General features: G+C 47.5%; 1 protein-coding gene and 1 long non-coding RNA gene across 2 annotated transcripts in view; one reads left to right on the top strand and one right to left on the bottom strand.

Annotated features, from left to right (window-relative positions):
- Positions 1-14,079, bottom strand: part of LOC310700400 (unconventional myosin-Ia-like) — a 60,095-nt gene that overhangs the window by 10,478 nt on the left and 35,538 nt on the right. Inside the window, exons 18-24 of the mRNA XM_083489917.1 lie at positions 13,806-14,006; positions 11,125-11,218; positions 9,724-9,873; positions 9,020-9,088; positions 5,924-6,010; positions 5,240-5,314; positions 2,563-2,697 (exon numbers count right to left, since the gene is read on the bottom strand). Coding sequence (XP_083346043.1) covers positions 2,563-2,697; positions 5,240-5,314; positions 5,924-6,010; positions 9,020-9,088; positions 9,724-9,873; positions 11,125-11,218; positions 13,806-14,006 — 811 coding nt within the window. The remainder of the gene's footprint in view (positions 1-2,562; positions 2,698-5,239; positions 5,315-5,923; positions 6,011-9,019; positions 9,089-9,723; positions 9,874-11,124; positions 11,219-13,805; positions 14,007-14,079) is intronic.
- Positions 561-14,079, top strand: part of LOC310700740 — a 135,583-nt gene continuing 122,064 nt past the window's right edge. Inside the window, exon 1 of the long non-coding RNA XR_014522777.1 lies at positions 561-892. This is a non-coding gene — a long non-coding RNA (uncharacterized lncRNA). The remainder of the gene's footprint in view (positions 893-14,079) is intronic.

Raw genomic sequence — 14,079 nt, 5'->3', positions numbered from 1 at the left:
AGGAAGGTTTCCAAAACTCCACTCTCCTGCACAAAATTTCCTTTAGTAAAATCTTGAAAGTTAGTGTCCTTTTTAACTCACCCCGCCAAGGGTAGGCTCTCCAGCTTATCTCTTGTGTCGTTGCTTAGATGGTCTGCAAGGGGGGGGGTGCGGACTTCCTTTTAGCACACCCCCCGGTCGTCTCCAATTGAAGGTAGAATTTTTATAAAGTCCCAATCCGTCTTACTCACGGGTGATTCTTTCAGTCCAAATTTTCAAGGAAGGAAGTCAGCGCTCTCCGGTCATGGCTCGCGGCTTCGCTCCACCGAGGTAGCGATCGACTCTCAGTGCCACGCCACCCCCGTATCCCCTCCGCAGCCTTTAAAAAGGCTCTTTGCGAATCAGGGGGGGCGCTTAAGGCACCCGCCGAGTCTTCAGTCCGCAGGCTTCCGCGCCTGCGGTTTTTAAGGGTCCCCGCGTCGCCGGCGCGGCAAAGACCCATCCTCAGTGGAGCCGATTCCCTCCGGAGCTCGGAGGGAATCCGCCATTTCCAGATCGCGTCAACCCGGAAGTCCGCCGGCCCTGTTTTTGTGGCCTGTGCTTGGCAGAAGGAAAACACCGCTAGGTCTCCCCAAGCTTCAAGTGACAAGGGCCAGGAAAGCCTGTGATGACTGAGTGAAAGTGATCAACATCAAGTTGACTGCTGGGGCCACTTCAGTCATCTCTAAAGCACCATGTGGTGACAGTGCCCTATATTGAGATTGTTGGGCTGTAAATATGTAGCCACACTGTACACTGTAATGATGGGAGAGGAGGTAGACACTGGATGCATGTCTGGAAGGCATGGTATCCTCTGCTATGTTGTGATTAGCCCTGCACAGCTGTGTCTTGAAAAGGCAAGGATTTGGTAGCTGTAGCAGCAACGGTTCTACTTATGTGCAGCACCCACATGCCCTGTGGTGGGATGGGTCCAAATAAAACCTAACATTGTTTGCCTGGAAATTTATCCATAAAATAAAACATTAGTTTAAAAAGAAAACTCAGTTCAACTTGCCCAAGTAAGCAAAAGCTCACTCCACACCCACACTGTCACTTTGAACCTTGTTTGGTCTTGCAGAGACAACTCTGGTGCCTCAGCAAAAGTGTGTTGGATGTGGAAGCAGCTGTTCTGTGATTCCTGTCAACAATGTGGGCGGCTCACATAGTATCAGAGGCACAATGAGAGGACAGATGAGGAAGAAATTTGTTTCCGTTTGCTTTTAAAGGAGACGCTGTCAAATTTGCACTTTCGAGGACTGAAACAGCCATCCTTCAAAATTTGTGCCCATTCAAATTTTGCAAGGCAGCTCTCCATCCAATCAGTGTTTACTAAAATGCATACATATATTAGGGGAAAGTATGCATAAAAATGAACATACTTCTTAAAAATGACGTACAAAAGTGCCTTCTGTTAAGGAAAACTGGTTGCAGAAACATGCACATTAGTTAAAACTGCATATAAAAATGTGTTTAATTGGGAGAATTTTGTACTAAAATGCTGGTGAACTTCTGCAGAAATGAGCGTAATGGAATTAAAGCTTGGGAAAATGAGAAACTGAGAACCAGGATTGACAGATTCTTCCATTCGTAACTGAGAAGGAGGGAAATAAAGAGACAAATTGGGGGTGGAGGTGGGAGTGGGGAGTCGCCCCCTTTCCTCTTTTCCACTCTTCCATCCTATCACAGTTTATTGGAGCCCCTCTCCCACGCAAAATAATTTGCAAAATATCTCCAGGGCCACTGTATTTGTTGGCCCAGTAATTATATACACAGGATACCAGATGCCAGTAGTCTCAAAATTGAGGGCGCTTCCAGACATCCTGCTTATTGCACATTCATCCTGATGCGTTTGAGATGAGGTTAGCTGCTGCTGCACCAAAGCCAGGGTTATCGCACACTGCATTTCCTCTGACAATTTCCCTATCACAAAGCATTTAATCATTTGTGGAAGCAGCTTTGCTGTGCAAGGCTTCCATATCGACTATAATTTAAGGTCCACAAATGACAACACCTTGGAAGTCCCAAGTCACAAGGTGGTTAGATTGGTCTCAACTAGGGCCAGAGCCTTTTCAGTACTGGCCCCGACTTGGTGGAACGCTCTGTCACAAGAGACTAGGGCCCTGCGGGACTTGACATCTTTCCGCAGGGCCTGCAAGACAGAGCTGTTCCGCCTGGCCTTTGGTTTGGACTCAGTCTGACCCTTATGTTTCCCTCCCCTTATGATTTTGATCTATGGGCTACTATTAAAATGAGGCTGCATTTTAAATTGTATTTTAACCTGTATTTTAAATTGGTTTATTATTACTATTGTAATTTTACTGGTGTTAGCCGCCCTGAGCCTGTCTTTGGCTGGGGAGGGTGGGGTATAAATATATTATTATTATTATTATTATTATTATTATTATTATTATTATTATTATTTGTGCAACCTGAATTTGTCAGAATGTGATTGAATCCCAGATGAGAACAATGACAGTCTGGAAGCACCCTCTGTTTCACTCTGAAAGAATTGCGGATAGAAATGAGCCATAATCCCACTCTAACCCTCCAATGGTGGAAGATCTTCTTCAGTTCTTCATTGGGGCCTGTGAGAAACTTGTATGGAGCTGGCGGCCAAGCCTGGTCAGTCACTGTCATGGACGGGAGGTTGTTCTTCAAGCCCAGGAGGAATTTTTGCACCTATAAGAAGGGAGACAGAGAGCACATAAACCCTCAAGGCAATGTTTCCCAAAGTGGGCAATACTGCCCCCTAGGGAGTGCTGGAACAATCCAGGGGGTGATAGTAGCATTGGGTTCATTGAATAAAAATAAGGGGGCAGTGGAAGCATAAAGAAAGAAGAGATTTTGGAGGGGAAATGTGCATGTTTCATCTGTTGTGTAATGACGCTTACTGCCAGGTCAGCCGCCATTGCAGGAGGGTGAAGACACCTCGACTGGATTTGGCGGTCATGCTGCAGGCAAGGGGGTTTCCCTGCTGTTACGGAAATAAGGGGCACATCTTTAAAGTTATTAAATGTTAGAAATATTATGCCTGAATGTATCCTTTCGACTTGACAGCTCAGCTTTCAATTTTTAAAAATCATGTAACATCAACTCAAGGACAGATCGTGAAGCTGAGACTCCAGTACTTTGGCCACCTCATGAGAAGAGAAGACTCCCTGGAAAAGACCCTGATGTTGGGAAAGATGGAGGGCACAAGGAGAAGGGGACGACAGAGGACGAGATGGTTGGACAGTGTTCTCGAAGCTACAAACATGAGTCTGACCAAACTGCGGGAGGCAGTGGAAGACAGGAGTGCCTGGCATGCTCTGGTCTATGGGGTCATGAAGAGCCGGACATGACTGAACGACTAAACAACAACAACAACAACATCAACTCCTTTGCCACTTTCCTCCATTCCAAGGCTATTTTGCCCTTGGAAAAAAGGACTCTTTTCCCTGCCACCGCCCCAAGCGTGAAGACATGTATACACACCTCCTACCCCAGGAAATGCCCAGAGGTGACAATTGCTGGGCTCATTGTTAGCCAAGGGAAGCCAAATCTCATCACTGGATTTGCCTCAGGCTCCAGACATGGAAAGGAACTTCTATTGTACTTTGGGTGGTGGGTACTTAAGACATGTTTGCCTGTGCTAATCTTGTACAGTGGTACCTCGGGTTACATACGCTTCAGGTTACATATGCTTCAGGTTACAGACTCCCCTAACCCAGAAATAGTACCTCGGGTTAAGAACTTTGCTTCAGGATGAGAACAGAAATCGCATGGCGGTGGTGCAGCAGCAGCAGGAGGCCCCATTAGCTAAAGTGGTGCTTCAGGTTAAGAACAGTTTCAGGTTAAGAACAGACCTCCGGAATGAATTAAGTACCAGAGGTACCACTGTACTTGGGTGTTGCCCTGACATATCTGTCTGTGCTAATCTTGTGTAACCCTCCCCTTTTGTGACATGTTAGTGATGTAACAATGACATACTGATGATGCTGTGCGAACTGTATTCTGGGATATGATGGCAAAGTTTTAAAAGTGAATGTCGCCCCATGCTCAGGGTTCTTACTGCTGTTTGAACCTGTTGCGCAACAATAAAGGATCTAAGTCTACTGATTCCTGTTTTGCTCTAGATTACTTGGCTGGAATTTCCTTCTTTTACTGACCGCATGGACCCGCGGGGGACTTGTACCCCGGCGAGCTGGGCTGTTGAGTAGTCTCTCAACCCAGAATTTTCTTCAACACTGAGCTTGGGTGAACCCCTTTCAGCTTCACCCAGGCCCGGGAAATGGATTGCAGCTTGCCTGCCTATTTAGCCATTGGCAAATTTACTATGTTGTAGGACATGGGCAGAATTATAGATACACAAAAGAACACCTATTTGTCACTGCATCTTTCTGTTTGTTCATTTAAAGAAAGTAGATTTCCAGGAGGGCTCTGAGTTTTGTTTTGTTTTCTGAAAAGGGGGTGGTAGGCCAAATAAGTTTGGGAACCTCTGCCTCAAGGCATCTAAAAGGGTCGCATGCACATTATAGTGTGAAGGAGCATTGCTTTTATGGCAAACAAACAACTACTGCTACCACCTCCTCTAGCCTGAAAGATGGAAAGGCCAAGGATTGTAGCTGAGACCTTTTGCATGTAAAGCCATGTGATTTACCACTGGGCTGAGACCCTTGCCCTGAATAAGCACTGTGACACACTCTTCCTTACACAGCACATCCATTGCCTGCCTGCATTTATGCTAACAACAGCAACACTTAACATTTAAATTTATTGAATTCCGCTACCCCTCTGAGCAGGGACGCGGGTGGCGCTGTGGGTTAAACCTAGCAGTTCGAAAGCACGTCAAAGTGCAAGTAGATAAATAGGTACTGCTCTGGCGGGAAGGTTAACGGCATTTCCGTGCGCTGCTCTGGTTCGCCAGAAGTGGCTAGAAGTGGCTTAGTCATGCTGGCCACATGACCCGGAAGCTGTACGCTGGCTCCCTCGGCCAATAAAGCAAGATGAGCGCCGCAACCCCAGATTTGGCCACGATTGGACCTAATGGTCAGGGGTCCCTTTACCTTTACCTTTTACCCCTCTGAGCTCAGTGGGCTAGTACCAATGTCACAGTAAAAGGGCGGGGGACTCATCCTGACAATCAGCACTTTCATTCAAAGGTTTAAAAGCTCTTTCCCTTTTCTTGCTATGTTATTTCTTGCATATAATTTTAGAACTGGGCCAAGAGGAACATACTCACCAGACTCGTGTAGATAAACTTAGTGATACGCTGAGAGGCCCCAGAGCGGAAATACTTCTTGTATTCCTTCCGTGTCTGCAAACAGACAAAAGCCCTGCTTGGTGAGCGTGCTGAAGTCCAAATAACATCTGAAGAAAAGAAGCTGCTGTGTACCAAATAAGTCCATCCCACTTTGCCTATTATTGTCTACTCTGACCGGCAGTGCTCTCCCAAGCACCAAGAAGAGATATTTGCCTACCTGGTTCACAAGGCCTCTTTTTAACTCGCGATGCCAAAGGTTGAACCCAATACCTCATGCATGTAAAATAAAGTGTGTTCTACTGAGCTGTGGCCCTTTCCCACTTTGGAAGCAAAGAGGAAAAGGCTGAAGCAGGGTGAGGAAGTATAAACGAGAATGGAAGGCACATCCAGGAGAATGGAAGGCACATCCTGGCCGGCTCCCACGGCCAGTAAAGCAAGATGAGTGCTGCAACCCCAGAGTCGTTCGTGACTGGACTTAACTGTCAGGGGTCCTATACCTTTTCTTTAAGGACGGAAAAACTAAGGACCCACAAAATAATTAGTTTTGAATTACACCCTGGGAAATGTCATACAATGTGGGTAGATATCCTAGCTATGGACTGCAAATGGATGAGAAAAGTGGTGAGGAGTAATTGACATGTTCACCAGTGACATATTTATTACCTGATAACCTCTCCAGTAAGCAGTAATGATGGTGGCAGCATGATTGCGGCTCTTTTGTTGCTTCAGCTGCCGTAGGAGTTTACGAGACTGTGGAGGAAGGGAGGGGATAGATAAGAACCCCAAAGGAGCCCAGAAAAAAAAGGGGAGGGGGGGTCAGAGAGGCAGGGAAAATCAAATACAGTGTTTTTTTTGTCCTAGCTGACACAGTAGATCAATCAACAAAAGCTTCAAGTTGATTAATCAGTCAGTAGGGGGCATTTTCAACCAATGAGGGCATTTTTTTTTCATCTATGAGGCTGATACGCTATTTTGTTTCTGGTGAGTGATAGGGAATTTAGCAAAAAGTAAATAAAGTTCTTCCTTCCAACAATGGTTAGTAGTGTGTTTATTTATGTGTTTACAAGAATGTGGAAGAAGGTTATGGATACAGAAGAACCCCATGGCAGCGGAGGTTGATGGGGAAAGAGGCAGGGAGAACCCAAGTAAGGTGGGGTTTTTTCCTTATGGTGACAAACTTTAAAGCAGCAGATCAATCAACTAAAGCTTTAAGTTGATTAATCAGCAAGTAGGGTCACTTTCAATCAGGCAGGGCAGTTTTTTTCATCTCTGAGGCTGAAAACGGCACACGCCTTTTTTGATTTTTAGGGTGCTTTGGTTCTTGCTTATTACTTCTAACAGGGAATTTAAAGTCAAATGATAAAATGTGGTCTTTCTTTCCAACAATAAGGAGTAGTGTTTGTTTATTAAATTGTGTTATACGCCCAATATGTCATAAAGACACCTAGGTGGAATATGTTTTGTAACATGCATCTGTCTATAAATTTAATCTAGTAACCAGTTAAAATGATGATCAATTAACTTTTTTTTATTTTATTAAAAAAACACATTAATCAGCTGGCAGCTCAAGCTTGTAACATATGGACTGCAACTATGGCATGCTACTTTGCACAGATAAGAGGGTTTTTTTTTAATCTCATGCAGCAAGTTGCATCTTTCATCAGGAGGGGAAATTCTACATGGAACGTCTTGAAATGTGATACCCGTTGCAATAGGCCACTCCAGACATCTTTTTATTGTACATTCATGATGATTTGTGCACATGATGCTCTCAGAGCAGTCACACACCATCTTCAATACTGTCTGCAAAACTTTTGAGAAAGTCACACTACTTCAGGCTTCCTTGACCTCAGCCCTCCAGATTCTTTGAGACTACAAATCCCATAGTCCCTGACCACTAGTTCTGCTAGCTAGGGATCATGGGAGTTGTAGGCCAAAAACATCTGGAGGAGGGCTGAGGTTGAGGAAGACTGCACTTCTTCATTTCTGATTTGTGCATACCCCGTAACTTCCTGCTGAAATCCCATCAACTTTTTTGACCACAAATGTTGGGTTTCGTTCTGTCCTGGTTTTGTTTTACTGTAGCCCCTTCGGACAGCAATAGAATGGTAGCATTGTGGGAACATCACAGAGCAAACTAAAGCAGAATAAATCCGCCACTAATTCACTATTACTGCGTCAAGAATATGTTGCAGAAGACAACCACAATAAAACAGCAGTCTGGAGGGGACACCAGAGAACCTGTTTATTGTGCAATCATCCTGTTTTGCAGAGACATTAGATGATGCTGCCTCTTTATTAAGCATTCGTTCTAATTTGTTTGCGAAGGAGTTGGATGACTTGTCAGAGCAAGTATTAACCCCACATTTTCCAGTCACGCTCCTTATTGTAAAAAAATATGATCTTTTGGGGAAGTAGGTTAGTTATGTGATAGCTCCCAATCAAGTATAACTGTGTGGCCTCAATTTTCCAGTATGTAATTGAATCCTACCCCAAAATAATAACCGTCTGGAAGTGTGCATAATCATCTGAATTCACCCAAAGAAGCATGCATGCAGGAGCAAACAGACAGAGAGTAGGTCCCAGGATGGGGTGGGGGGTGGGGGATTTCCCCAATATCCTTTCTCACAGTTGTGGGCAGTGAAGTTCTATGGGCCCATTGCACTGACAGTTCATTAAAATCAGTTTAGCATTATTGGAATCTTATGCTGTTTCACATCAGTGTAGGTAGAATGAGAGCAAGTGGAGCAGTATTTTCTCAGTCTCCATTGACCTCAGTTGGAGTGTTTTAACTTGTTTTGCTAGTGTGATGCTACTGTATTGTCACAAGTGGAGCTACGGTAAAGTCCGAGACAGCTCAGGATGCCAACTAAGCCCTGTTCCTCCCTACACTCTGCCACACACAGTCAGGTTTTGGCTCCTGGACACCACCAATACAACACCAGCATTGTGGTTATGCCACTACAACATCATTGGTATAGGAAAAGTCAAAGCGCCCCCTCCCCCCGATTTTGTAAAATCCCCATTAACCTCAATCCAGCACTAGTAATGGAAGATGGAGCAGCTTCACTAAGACCTAAAATTTTCTTGGTCATTACTAATAGCATCTTAGACAACATTGGACATCATATACAGTGGTACCTCGGGTTACATATGCTTCAGGTTACAGACACTTCAGGTTACAGACTCCGCTAACCCAGAAATAGTACCTCGGGTTAAGAACTTTGCTTCAGGATAAGAACAGAAATCGTGCTCCGGCGGCGCGGCGGCAGCAGGAGGTCCCATTAGCTAAAGCGGTGCTTCAGGTTAAGAACAGTTTCAGGTTAAGAACGGACCTCCGGAACGAATTAAGTACTTAACCCGAGGTACCACTGTATAGTTCTGCACGGAAATGTTTCCAGTTTGGCACGCACACATGTGCAGCAGGTGCATGTATGCGCAAGGATTTGAAATGGCAAGGTAACTAAATCTGGGCAACAGTGTACAAACTTATCATTTCAGCCTCATCTGGCTGCTTAGCATCTGAGCCCCTGTTAGTCGTTGCTAAGTTGTCTGCAACTGACAAAAAATTCCAGGCTTCTGAACAATACGGGAGATTTTGTTGCATAAAATGATCATTGAATACATCACGTCAGGACATTATTTTTTTTAAATAAAAATTCTTGCATATTATTTGATTACTTTGACTATATAAGTAACTGATCCCTAGAACCTTTAAAGGCCTGGCCGTAACCATATTCTGGATGTCACCTGCCTCACCTTCCATCCTCGGACATAGGCCTGGATAAGAAGAGCTGACATTTTCATCTTCCCGTATTTCTTCTTTTGCTGCAAGATAAAACACTCACTTTAGTAGACAGACAGGCCATGAACAAACTGGGAGTCATCAGTGCTAATTCCTACCCCTTTTGACTGGTAGGGTAGAAGGCTAGGAGGCCAACAGTAGATGGCGCCAGAGCCAATGACAGACAGGGCCAACTAATTCGAGTTTTGAGCGCGCGCGCGCGCACACACACACACACACACACACACACCCTCTTCTGACCTCTGTTAAGGCAACACTGAGACTATGGAGGAGGAAACTGACAGCCAGATCCACCCGCTTGACTGATTGAAAATAAGAAGGTAGCCTTGTGAGGGCTGCCACCCGCCCTGCCCCGCCCCGTACGCCCCTACTGACATATCAAGGCAGGTTGGAACTCGTCTTGGTGTGATTTTCACCTCTTGCTTTCAATAACTAGAACAAATATGGAATGCAAATATTTCTTCAAACTGCATTGCAAATGCCCTTGTTAAACTGGAGCCAAGTATCACTCTGTCTAACAGCCTTCCCAATTCTCATGGATGCAAGCAATACCGGCCCATTATTGTCGATTTCGCAAAACACAGAGGACAGTGGGGTCTGCAAGTTAAAAAGCACCCAAGTCTATAAAATCGTACGTGTATCACTCTCTGCATCTTACCGCATGGCCCCGGTACCAGGCAGAGATAACAATTTGGCTCTTGCGCATCTGTAGAAAGTTCTTGCGGCACTTCCAGGCCCGGAAGGTTGCTTGGATCAGTGCAACCAGCTCCTGTATCCGCTGCTGGCGTCTCTCCTCCAAATAAAAAAGCTGTGAGGGAAAAGGTTGAAAAGCACCAATACAGGGTTCAGACCGTGGAAGAAATTACAGCCTGATCTGCATTAACTTTGATGTTAGCTTTGATGTTCCTTCATGCTCCTACCAGACAAATCCTCAGGGCCTAAAAGGTTAAGATTACCAGCTTCTGCTCCTTGTAGATTTCCTATCCTCGGGATCCCACATCAACCAAGGGCATTTTGCACGCATAGGTTTGTGTTTTTAAATGGGTTTTGTAAATGCAACTACAGTGAAGGCTACAGTGGCCAGGCCACACGTTCAGTTGATCTTCTGCAGTCTGTCCAACTTTCCCAGCAGACATGTGTGCCACAAACTGTGAGTAAGAGGAAGATCACTTCCAGAAAGAGTTGGGGTAGAAATTAAACTCGGTTCACATTTAAAAGCAAATCAAATTTGCACTTTTGTGGCTGCTGAAAACCGCGGCTGATGAAAAGGAAGAAAAGGGGCGAGCAAGGGCTGCCCTGACCTTAAATGCCCCTTAGTAAGCCCGCCCCCACTGCCAGCCAATTGGCTGGCGCAGCAATTAATGAATATTAATGAACCCGGGAATCCCTGAGTCCCGCGGGGCTGCAGCCAGCCCCGCGAGGATGCAGATGGGGTGTGAGCCCGCAACCCCCCCCCATATGTCGGGAGTGGCTTTCTGAAACAATATGAGGACCAAAATACAGCCATCCTTTGAAATTCCCACTGATCCAAATTTTGTGATGAAGTTCTCTACGAAAGCGCGTAATAATAAATACATGAAAATAACACAGACAAAAGGATTATATTAGGGAAAACTAGTTCCAAAAATGTGTTGATTTATTGAGCATTCATCCTGATTTGTTTTTACATGTATTCCCATTAATCATTTGCTTATCCCACACTTTTCATTGTGTTTTCCATGTCAGTTTCCCAACAGCAAAAAGTCCATTTTAGTCCCCCCCCCCCCCCGTGGATTTGTTGCGCTAAGGTGATGGATAACTTTGAGCACACCTAAATTTCCGGTATGCAGTTGAATCCCTTCCCACAAAATATTGAAAGTCTGGAGGCATCTATAGACGAATATAGTTGGCTATGCAGTGTGGTGACATATATTTTGTCATATCTTTCATTTTGTAACGCACACGCCTTAAGTGAAAAATATTTGGTGCAACCCTAGGAGCAACATTCATTCCTCCCACTAACTCCAGAAGAGCTGGTAACCATTGACCTCCCCTCTTGGTCCTGACATCAGTTGCTCACCGTGCGTGGCGTGCGGATGAAGATCTTGGTGTGCCCGTATGCCAGTTCTTTGGAGTCAATGGGCAGACTGCTCAAAAGGGCTTGAACACCATCCCTGCACCAGAAAGGGGAACATAAGAGATCAGAGATTGCCTAGCCACCACCTGGGCTCACTCTTAGTTGGTTGGGAAGGCCACTCTATGTGTGTGGGAGGGGTGTTAGTGCCCATGTGCCTAATGCCAAGCAGCACTGCAGGTCTCCACCACAGACTAGGTCACCCCAGTGGCGTAGCGTGGGGGGTGCCAGGGGTGCCAGCCGCACCGGGCGCAACATCTGGGGGGGCGCAAGTCCAGAGGGAAGGGACAAATTCCTTCCTCCGCCGGGCTCCCCCCCCCGGCGCCGCCAGCCTTGCGCCCTAGCGCGCGCGCGCCCCCCCGCCGCTGCTGCGGCTGCGCTCCACTCACTGCTCGCAGGAGGAGCAGCCGCTGCAGCAGCGCCGCCGCCGCCACCGACGCCTGGCCGGGCACGGGCAGCCTCCGCACCCCGACGCCGACGCCATCCCCTCGGCCCAGCCACAGGCGGCAGCTGCTTCTGCCGACTGGGAGGGAGGAGAGCTCCAAGGGGCCTCGCTGCGCCTAAACCCTCCGAGAGGAAGCCGGCGGGCGGGCGAGGGTCTCCCGGCAGAAGGGGGCGCCGCTGTCTCCGGCTCTCAGCGCTGGCTCTCCGGCTCTCTCTTGACTCATGGCTTCCCGGGGCTGAGAGAAGCAGGCTCAGCCTGGAATAATATTGAGTTGGATAATGGTTGGTGGGAAAGGGGTTAGGCAGGGACCCTCTCCTCTACGCTCTGCTGCCCCTCCCCCCGCCCTTCAGACTGCTCAGGCCAGGTAGAAACCTCCTTCTACTAAGTAAGACGTAGGAAATGCCACTAAAACAATTTTGCTTTATCCCAAAGCTGTGGAAACTTTAAAGATATTGTACACTTTATCCAAAAACGGTGTTTTTCTTGACTGAAAGTTACTCTGGCTGCTACTTCGTTCTGCAACTCTAGCAGCACTTCTTGCAAAGAAACAGCAACGTCTTTTTCTTGTTTATTTCTCTAGGTCACTTCTGTTTTCTTCACTTCTCACTTCTCTCTCTGCCCCCCCCCAGTCTCGTGCCGTACCCGCCCCATTTACACAATTTTCATCTGTGGCCCCCTTGGAATATCCTGGGGGGAGGGCCCAGGGAGCCATATGGCCCCCAGTTGAGAAACACTGCGCTAAAAGATGGCCAGAATGCAGAAGCCTAATACAAAAAAGTCATAAAAATCCAAATCTGTCAGGAGCACCCATCCCTCTGCCCTTCAGCCTCACTGGAGGCACCTGGCGCACAGAGGGAATAGACACCCCCCTGCGCAAAGCCCGGGTCTGGGGTCTCTCCTCGGTAGCCGGCGGGCATCGTTGGGAGCGCGGAAAGACCCGGTGCAGGATGTGAACGGCCATGTTTATGCTGTGAAGCGCCCTGAGATATATGGATGAAGGGCGGTATACAAATTTAATTCACCGCCACCATCATCTTCGAGGGTGGGGGCTGGGAAAAGAGAGGGGGGTTCTCCCTTTCTAGACCTCTTTAAAATATGCTCGCGATGGCTCCTGGCCACAAAGGCTAAGCGTGGCACTCAGTGGCGTAGCGTGGGGGTGCAGGGGGGGCGGCCGCACCTGGCGCAACATCTGGGGGGGGCGCTCCACGGGTTAGGGGGCGCAAAATCCACGGGTTAGGGGGCGCAAATTACTTGCCTTGCCCCGGGTGCTGACAACCCACGCTACGCCACTGGGTCACCCAGCTGGCACAAGCCTGGAACATCCAAAATGCTTATGACTAGGAGAGCCTGTGCAGTGGGAAGCTGCAAAGTAGTGTGTCAGGAGCCAGAGTCAAGTGTAGGTCAGCAATGAAAACACAGTGTCAATGAAGTTAACTCTTTATTCAAAAAAACCAAAACAGTGCAGGCAAGTAATCCCAACTCCAAAAAGACAGTTGCAAGGGCCAAAGATCCTCACCTTCCACTGCTTCCTAAGTCCTCTCCTCTGCAGGGTTTTTGTCAAGCAATCGTAGACTGTGTCCGTGCACAATCAACCTCTGCTCTGCTCTTTTCATTTCTCTGCATGTTCCAAGAGACCAGGGTGTAGAGGGGAGCTGGTCGCAGCAGGAGGGGGAGACTCTACCCCATATCTGCCTCTTGGCCCCCCCCTCCTTTCCAGCCTCTGAGCCTGGGCTCTCTGCCCCACCCTCTCCCTGCCCACTAAACTCTGCTTCCAACACCTCCTCCTCCCAGTCTTCTCCCTCTAACTAGTCATCGTTGTCCCACCACCAATCCCCTGGCTTTGAGCTTTTGTCCCTTGGGAGTTCCCCAGCTGGTGTCTCCCACCACTCCTCTGCAGCCAACCAGTCCATGATGTGGGATGACCCTCCAAAACCACCTGCGTCTGTCCCCATCACCACACAAATGTGCTACATGTTTCCTTTCCAAGCAAAGCCTAGCCCAGCGGTCGGGGATCTCACCCCCAGCAGCCAAATGCAGCCCTCCAAGTTTCTCTCTCTAGCCCTGTATCAGCATTATTAAACCCTTGGATGAGTCCACTATGTGAGTATTCTGCTGACCCCTGAATGTAACCACCAGGCTCTGATGGCAACCTCTCCATCACATCGCAGTTTCTGTGTCCTACCTGGCGCTGCCTTTCCACTTTGGCCAAGTCTCCTTGGAGAGCATCTTGTAGCGCTCCAAACATGGGTCATAGAGCTGCCGATAGGCATAACCAGCCCGCCGTACGCGCACGTTCTCCAAGAGGCCAAGGTAGCGCACCTGTGTCCGAACCAGATCATCTGTGAACACAGCAGCCTTTTTGGTGTCATTGGGCTTGATGCACCTGCAGCAAAGAGGACATCCTTATTGAGTGAGATTACTCTCCCATCTCTTTCAGCAAACTGGCTGGATCCAAA

Source organism: Podarcis liolepis (genome assembly GCF_965112155.1).
Source record: "Podarcis liolepis genome assembly, chromosome: 2".
Lineage (NCBI taxonomy): Eukaryota > Metazoa > Chordata > Lepidosauria > Squamata > Lacertidae > Podarcis > Podarcis liolepis.
The sequence above is the reverse complement of the archived record's forward strand: the minus strand, read 5'-3'. Positions and strand labels throughout refer to the sequence as shown.